This window comes from Aegilops tauschii, chromosome 3 (genome assembly GCF_002575655.3).
Source record: "Aegilops tauschii subsp. strangulata cultivar AL8/78 chromosome 3, Aet v6.0, whole genome shotgun sequence".
Taxonomy (NCBI): Eukaryota; Viridiplantae; Streptophyta; class Magnoliopsida; order Poales; family Poaceae; genus Aegilops; species Aegilops tauschii.
This window is the reverse complement of record NC_053037.3, coordinates 621,593,085-621,602,075: the sequence shown is the minus strand read 5'-3', so window position 1 is coordinate 621,602,075 and position 8,991 is coordinate 621,593,085. Positions and strand designations below refer to the sequence as shown.

The 8,991-nt window shown below is 46.7% G+C and overlaps 1 protein-coding gene and 1 non-coding gene across 2 annotated transcripts; both read left to right on the top strand.

The window, feature by feature from the left end:
• Positions 1-224: 224 nt before the first annotated feature.
• LOC109750828 (11S globulin seed storage protein 2-like) lies at positions 225-2,002 on the top strand. Its single transcript, XM_020309772.2, has 2 exons — positions 225-1,180; positions 1,644-2,002. The coding sequence occupies exons 1-2, from the start codon at positions 225-227 to the stop codon at positions 1,792-1,794; spliced, it is 1,107 nt and encodes a 368-aa protein (XP_020165361.1). The 3' UTR covers positions 1,795-2,002.
• A 2,090-nt stretch (positions 2,003-4,092) lies between these two features.
• TRNAR-UCG (transfer RNA arginine (anticodon UCG)) lies at positions 4,093-4,166 on the top strand. The gene has a single exon. It is a non-coding gene; the product is annotated as a tRNA-Arg (tRNA).
• Positions 4,167-8,991: the final 4,825 nt, after the last annotated feature.

Below are 8,991 nucleotides of genomic sequence, written 5' to 3'. Positions count from 1 at the left end.
CCTAATCATGCGCACCAGTCAATTGATCCTTGCGTGCAGATCCTAATCCATCGTCAAGCTAATCTCTCGAGCGAGCGAGTAAAATGGGATAATTAGTTAGAACAAACTAATCCTTATCCTAATCCAACGAACCAGGCACCAGCATCAACTATAAATACGCACCCTTCCGCCGCCACCTTTTCCTCCTCTCCCACGTCAAGAACGTTGATCTCCTCCTGATCACAATGGTGCAGCGCACTAGCACCGCCGAGGTCATGTCCATGGACCTGTCGCCCAAGAAGCCTGCCAAGGCCTACGGCGGCGATGGTGGCTCGTACTACGACTGGTCGCCGGCCGACCTGCCGATGCTCGGCGCGGCCTCCATCGGCGCCGCAAAGCTGCACCTCTCCGCCGGAGGGCTGGCCCTGCCCAGCTACTCCGACTCCGCCAAGGTGGCCTACGTGCTCCAGGGCGCCGGCGCCTGCGGCCTCGTGCTCCCGGAGGCGGCCAAGGAGAAGGTGATCCCCGTCAAGGAGGGCGACGCGCTCGCGCTCCCCTTCGGCGCCGTCACCTGGTGGCACAACTCCGAGGGATCCACTGCCGAGCTCGTGGTGCTCTTCCTCGGCGACACATCCAAGGGTCACACCCCCGGCCGCTTCACCAACTTCCAGCTCACCGGCGCGTCCGGCATCTTCACGGGATTCTCCACCGAGTTCGTCGCGCGCGCCTGGGACCTCGACCAGGACGCTGCCGCGAAGATAGTGTCCACCCAGACTGGCTCTGGCGTCGTCAAGATCGCCACAGGGCACCGGATGCCGGCGCCGCGCGCCGAGGATCGGGAGGGTGTGGTGCTCAACTGCTTGGAGGCGCCGCTGGACGTGGACATCCCGGGCGGCGGCTGTGTCGTGGTGCTCAACACGGCCAACCTGCCACTGGTGAAGGAGGTCGGGCTGGGCGCCGACCTGGTGAGGATCGGCGGCCGCTCCATGTGCTCGCCGGGCTTCTCCTGCGACTCGGCATACCAGGTCACGTACATCGTGCGCGGCGGCGGGCGCGTCCAGGTCGTGGGCATCGATGGCACCCGCGTGCTCGAGACCCATGCCGAAGCCGGGTGCCTCTTCATCGTGCCCAGATTCTTTGTCGTCTCCAAGATCGCCGACGACACTGGCATGGAGTGGTTCTCCATCATCACCACTCCCAAGTACGTACAAAATATGCTCTTTCTCTTTCTACATACAAGGATTATCTGTTCGGCATATTTTGGTTCAGTTTAGCAAAATTAAACTAAGAACTTCTTTCTAAAATAGGACTTTAGTTTTATACAAATTTGTAGCATGTTTTGCACTTTTTTTAAAATAAAATCTCCAACATTTACACTGAATTTTATTCAGTAATTTGGATTTATCATATATTCCCAACATTGCAAGGTACTAAAACGAAGCTCCTACTGTCATAGTATATACTTTCTATAGGGTAACTATATATATAATTTTGAAGGGAGATTTACAAACAAAAACATGCTTTTTTTATGCTAATTCTTTGTAAAAAAAATATTTGTACTGTAATCTTGCAGTATGTTTGGAGTTTTATTTGTCATATATTTCAATTATATTCTGATCAATCTGATTAATTAACAATCATGCTATTATGCAAAAACAATGCAGCCCGATATTTAGCCACTTGGCGGGGAGGACATCGGTGTGGAAAGCAATTTCGCCGGCAGTACTAGAGTCAGCCTTCAACACCAGTCCGGAGATGGAGAAGTTGTTCCGCTCCAAGAGGCTCGACTCTGAGATCTTCTTCGCCCCCAGCTAGAACATCCGCCCATCTGTCTTCGGCTCGCTAGCAGCTTTGATCTTGTTTCTAGGTCGTCGATCAAGAGGGTAGTAAAATAGAAGTGCATCCTGCAGTTATTTAATTAGCAAATGTAATAAGCATTAGATGGATATGGTTGTGTTCAATTATTGTTCATCAGACTATTTCTTGAATCATTATTGTTCAGTGGAGGTTCTCCTATACATTATTCCTTCACCTACTTTGGTATTTATCGTTGAGATGTTAAGATTATTTTTCTCGAATTGTCTGGATCAGAGGGGGAACTCCCCACCTGATTTCCTATTGAAAATTGGCCCAAATCCATATAATTAAGCAGATTACAACAGTGGATGGAGGGCACGGCATAAACATGGCCAGCTTTCCATGTTAACTGCTCAATTCTTTTCTTCTACATGAAAAGACATAGCTCCATCGCTAAAAAAACCAGTTAGGAGTTAATTTGAATTATAAATAATTTTTTCTGAGCAAATGAATTATAAATAATTTTTTTGAGACAAAATTATAAATAATTAGACAAAGCATTTGGGGTGGCTCCACCTCTCCAGCCCATTGTTGTTGTGGCTCCCCCAAACGCACAAGCCAACAAAGCCCATAGTTGTTGTGGATTCCTGTTTTTTTCCTTTTTACTTCTCTTTTATTTGTTTTTCAGATTGTAATTCACGACCATCTATTCAAATGAGTCAAATTAACACATTAAATTTTATGGCCATGATTTAAACTTGCAAGCATTATTTCAAATTTATGAATATTTTTTGAAACTAATGTAAAAAAAATTATTCCTGAATTTTTAAAGAAAATTCATGGTTTTAAATCCGTGAACATCTTTTGAATTAACAAACTTTACCAAACAAAAAATATAGCCACTTTTTTTTTATAAAACTAGCAATCGTGTATGTGCATACAAGTCAAGTTTAGCAATAATATTATTTCTAAGATTAGTCATAATTAATGTTGATTTTAATATTAACTGTTTTTAATGCAATTAGTGTCGTTTTCCAAATTATGGTGTATGCAATTAATATGTTTCCAAATTATTGATGATGAGACGCTGGATATAGGTGGTAGGATGACTTAGATCATTTGGATTCACCAAACTTGTGCTTTTATAAGTAGTAGTAGATAGTAGATGGCAGGGGAACAAAGATGAAAAAAAATGCTAAGCGAGCGAGTGGAGCTGGGAGCAGGGCTGAGCGAGCAGGATCTTAGTAGGTCGTCCCATGTGAAAGTTATAGCAACTCATGTATATCATTCTCTCCATCGAATAAAACATATACCGAATCCCAAAGTTGATTTGAATCACCATTAGCCATGCACATCAAAATTCAACAACAGAACAAAGACGAAATTCTTCTTACAAGCTGACATCACGTATAATGATGATTCGAAGAAGAATTTCGGCGTTCCATTGAATCTGATGGCTGTAGCTTAAACATATATTTTTTGGAACAATCATCTGAGGAAAGACAATCCCCATATTCATCTAAAATAAAATATTATAGATTATTAACTCTGATATATAGAAGAACAGACTTAATTCCTTTTCGCAAAGATTTATGTATCTAGGATATTTCGGTTGGTTTGGGCGGAGGTGTCATGATTAATTGATACAACAAGATCCATGGATCATGAAAATCAAGCCAAGGTAGGGAGGTAGGTACTAGGTAGGTCCAAACCCAACAATATACTGCTCCTTGCAAAGTACTACTTCTCTACAAACAATATAGGATGTTTTGAATGATACTATATTTCCTACAAATAACACATAATTTATTACGCCAATGTATGATCAAACTTTATTTCAAAATGTGAAGGGCCTAAAAAACATGGACGGTGGGAGTACAGCAGTCTTTTGATGTGTCAGTGTGTAGTTTAAGTGCACAGCTCCATCCATGGACCCATCAATCAATTGGCAGCACAAGATTTGCACGCAGTAGCTTCACATGGTTTCCTAAATTTTTTAGCTACAAATTGACACAGCAAAAGACACCACTTAAACCTACACTGCTAACTAACCACCGGCCTAAGGTTAGGCTATGTACTACTACCTTGTTAGTAGTTAATTGTCAGTTAGCTGGCCAACAAGTACTGTATGCTTTGGACTCTTCCTCTTGCAAGCGGTTGCCCAGACCTCAGAATGTACTTTTCTTTCCTTTCTGCGTTTTGAATTTGGATTTTGACATCTGTATCTATATTTGAGCGATTATGATCCATAGTAGTACGTTCATGTTTCAAGTATTTTGGTGTGGTTAGTCAGTCCAATAGATCGACTGTCACAGTGACCGCATAGCGCAGTGGATTAGCGCGTCTGACTTCGGATCAGAAGGTCGTGGGTTCGACTCCCACTGTGGTCGTCGCTCTCTTATCTTTTCTCCTTTTTAATTTTTCTTTACTTTTATTTGCTCTTCTCACAATTACTCACAAACCTCTCTTCAAAGTTCAAACAGACTCACACTGTCACACCACAGAGACAAAATCACAAACTACTAATTTTACGCCCAACCAACAGCAAAACTACCACACCACTGATGGATCTTCTTGACAGCTCCAGCAACTGTTCGAACATCATCCCCTTTGAACTCGAGGGAGGGTCAGCCAAATCGCTGGCTATCAGGTTCAGAAACTACACATCACAGGCGATCAGAGCACTGTTCCAGCAACACAGAGCCAGCGATCCGACAAACATTACTGCCTCTCCAGTACGTACTACCAAGAAAATCACAAACCACGTCCGGTGAAGGCCACCAGGTCGCTCAAGGAAAAGTCCGGTACCAGAATCACCAGCTTTGTCAGCGTCCGCGTGCTCTTCAGGATGAACTTGAGGAAGCAGAGCATGCATTCGTCCCCTCGGAAGTTGTGGAAGATCATCAGGTCGATGCTTGAGCGGACACACTTATGGCACCAGATTCCTCTCACATCTTGAGAGTGTGCTTGCTACTCTTCTCAACAGTTTCTTTGGACTGCAGCAAATTGGTTAAGCTTGATCGATCTGTTGGATATATCATGTAGCTAGAAGGAGCAATATATATTGCTGCAGTGCCGGGGGCCAGATCTGGGCCGGGGGCACGCCGCGGGCTACCCCATGCCACCACGCCGCCCCGCCGCCAAGGAGCAGCACCGCCACCACGCCTACCGCCGACAACCGTCCCCGGGCCACTGCCAAGCCGAGCAGCTCCGCCGCCGCCCCCTGCCGCAGCCACCTCCTGGGGAGGCGGCACAAGGGCAGAACCGGGAGGGGGAGAGGTGGGCGGGGCCGGACGCGCGCGACCGGCGACAGCGGGAGGGCGCTAGGGCAGCCGGCGGCGGCGGGAGGAGGTCAGGGGAGGTACCCTAGCGGGAGGGCGCGAGAGCAGCTGCTTTTGGGCTTATTGGCAGCAATATATTATGATGAGTGCAAGGAAGATGCAACGCTATGAGGGCATCCCCAATGCCATGCATCAAAATGCCGCTAAACGTCCAGACGGCAAGGCCCAGACAGACACTTTTTCTCATCCAACGTCCTGCTTCGCCTACTTTTCTCATCCAACGTCGTGCTTCGCATACTGGTCCGCACATTCAAATTCCCACAAACCGGAGCAAAGCTGGTGGAGGGTTGTGGGCATCCGAACATCCCCCACTTAGGCTTTGACACCCCGGACCCAGCCAAAAACCCCACCTCGAGCCCTGCTTTCTCACTCTGTCCATCCGGCCATGGCTAGCTACTTGTTGAAAGCAACACAACAACTCACTTTCACCAAATTTGTGTTGCCGTATGGTAGCACCTGGTGTGTGTAATTCTGGATAAAGATCATGATACGATTGAGAGAGATTCAGAGAGCAAGTGGGGAGGCCGACTTTGACCGAGAGACTGCTAATGCTAATCACCGAGACCGCTATAGCTCTGGCTAGCTGGGTCAGGCAGATGAGAGCCAGACAGGAAGGGCACGTATGTAGGTGTGCCTCCAGGCAATTAGTTATGAATTGTCCTACTCGCACAATCCAATCTATATATCTGTTTGAGCTACGCTTCTGCATGACTAATCCTCCAATCCCATGTCTAAATAGCTTCCTTTAGATCATCATTATTCAGCAGTCTTTATGTCCACCAGAATCACATGGTAAACAGCTTACTTACTGCAGTAAAAATAATCAGTCCGCTAAACAATTTTCAAAGCCACAATTTCTGCATAAAAATGTGCAATTGATGAGGTGACATGTTTATGCCTCGATGGTGAGAAAAACAATAAACTATAAAAATATGTATATGTATATATGCTCTTGAGTTTCTTATGTTTTTCCTTTGACGAATTAAGTTCCTTATGCCACCGTGCCATACTTCACCTTCTTGGGTATGCAGTTGCGGCCATTACCCTTCCTTTTGTCTCCTTTTTTGTGATGTCTCTTACTCGTTGTTGCTGTCTCACCCCTATCAAATAAAGATAATTCCTTTATTAACACCCAAACACTAAATGTGCAAACAGGGCAAGCAAAAACAATGACAATTAGTCAATCATATTCTTTTCGAGAATGGATTTGCAAATTGCAAAATACTCCCTCCATTCACAAATATAAGTTGTTTCTGCATATCTTAACATTAAAAAAAAATTAGAACATCTTATATTTGTGACTGGAGGGAGTACTTTGCAAAGAAAACTAAAAAGGTGTAATGCATATATTTCAGAATTGCTAGCTATACCTGATAAGCCGAGAAACAAAGATCATGGGCCAATCCATGTCCAAGGGCATGGCATCCCAGGGCAAGATTGAGCGCCTGTCAGGCCAATCCACCAACTGGGCCATCATCCCGGTTTCGAGGTCAGCGGTGTAAACACACCCGCTGCTATCGCTGATGAGCAGTGTGCCGCACTTCTTTCTCAAGATACACAACTCTCGTCCTTCAATCCTCTTCCCAGGTTGTTTTAGCTTGATTGTCCGACTAGGTAACCACTTTGAAGTATTACCCATGTTTGCATGGTCCTCGTGGTGTTCCCATATCTCTAGTCGGGAATCTCCCTTACGCATCCAGAGCAATGATAGCATCCCATTGACGGCTAGAGTAAGGCATGGTTGACTCAAGTAGTGGATGCCTGCTCCAGAATGGAGCTTCGTCCAGGAGATGTGGCCAGTCCTTCCGTTCATATTAATGAGGTGAAAGCACTCATAATAATAAAACACCCAATGTGCCATGCCGCGGCACACAACGGCATCGCTAAATGACCCATAGCGATGCGATTGCACATTAGTGTTGAAGCAGTTGCTTCGCATGCCCCATCTTGCCTTGTCAGATGAGAAAACGTGGAGAGTGTACATCAGGTCGTCGTGACCGGAGCCGATGATCACCACTTTGAAGAATGACGGGTTGATCGGCGGCACAGGTAGCAACGGCTCATCTTCGGAGGGACAGTCCGTGCCGGTTAGAATGGCATAGCCATTCCACATGCAGTCGTTGAAGGCCGAGCTAAACTTCAAAGGAGGGAGCACGTCGCACGTGCCGGCCAGCAGGTTACATACCGCTAGTTGGAGGATAGCCGGGTCGGCATAGCCTGTCGTATCAGGAGCTTTGAAGAGGCGCACGAGGACAAGGCCACGGCGCGAAACGAGCGGCACCGCGTCGTCGAAGAGGCCGACGGGGGCAGTGGACAAGAAGGAGATGAGGTAGCGGCCATCAGGACCCAGAGTCGATTGCGGTGCTGGGATAAAGCACGGTGCCATGACGGGCGTAGGATCGGCGTCCCCAGCTCTGCGGCGACGTTCCCGGATGCGGGTGAAGATGCCGACGAAAGAGGACGACGAGTGGTCTTCTGGCCAGCAGCGCCGGAGGAAGCTGGGGTCAGCGACGAGACCGCGCCACTGTTTGCACGTCGTGGCACAGCGGAATAGAGCAGCGTCGTCCTTCATGCGGACGAGGATCTCGAGGAGCAGGTCGTCCGGGAGGAGAACTGCCATGGCCGCCGCCGCCACTTCCTCCATCGATCTGCTTTTTCTTTTCGAGGGGTCTCCCGTCGATCTAATGTACGTAGTCCCAATGGCTTAATATTCGCGCGTCCCGTGATGCGGTGTCCCTCTCGAACGGCCCATTGCTGAGGAGATTTTGGCCACGTCAAAGAGCACAATATCCTGTAGCCAGCAATGAAAGTACTTCCCTATTTCTGCAATGATATATATTTATTCTTATATTTTTCTAGCGAAAAAGATCATATATATTAGAAAAGTTCATCGGAAGTACAAAGCATCGTAAACATAAAGAAAATTACATCGAGATTCTGAGACCACTACTGCCACCAGAAGTACAAAAGCATCGTAAACATGAAGAAAAATACACTGAAATTTCGAAACCACTACTGCCACCAGAACGAACCGTCGACGCACCGTTGTCGCAGCCTCCCTATCTGAGCCGGCTTGATTTTGTCGATGACAGCTGGGAAGTCTTTAGGCACATGCCCCTAGGTACCAGCGAACTGGAGCCAAAGTCATCGCCGTTGAACCCTTGCATAGATCTGAAGCGCCTGATATCAAATCTCGCCACATGACAAGAAACATTAACCTCACTGCCTCAATGATATTTAGTATCTCCTCGAATCAAAATTCTTGCATATGATGAATTTTCTACGTGCTGTACGAAAATGTTCAATATTCTGTACGCCTTCGTTAATTTCACGAGATATTTTCCTTTGGAATTTCTATTTGTGTATGGTGGATTGCGTCTATGTTCATCAACTATATTTTCCAGGCTTTTGGTAAGGCTCATGTAGGATATCTTTTATTGTATTAAGAGAACGATAGAAATGCCTAGAACCCAAATATCATTTTTTTTGAGATAAAGAAATAATTTGAGTCTCATATCCTGTGAGGGGCATGGGAGAAGCAAATATATTTTTTCCATTCAGTAAACTGTAACACCTTCTCTTTCCTCCTTCACAAGAAAATATATCAACTTTTTGTCCTCCTCCTATCGGCGCCACCTCCGGCCCGCCCTATCTCCGATGGCCTTTAGGCCATGAACATGCGGAGGACGCTGGCCCCCGCCCGACGGGAGGGACCTTGTTCTCGTTCTTGTTAGGTTCAACGTCATGGTTGGGACTGTGTAGCGGCGACGATGTTGCTCAGCAGGAATAGTGTCTCCCATGTGCTAACCCCGTCCGGATGGTGCGTAGTGTCACTGAAGGGCGTGTGGAGGTGTGTTCCTTCGGATCTCACGGG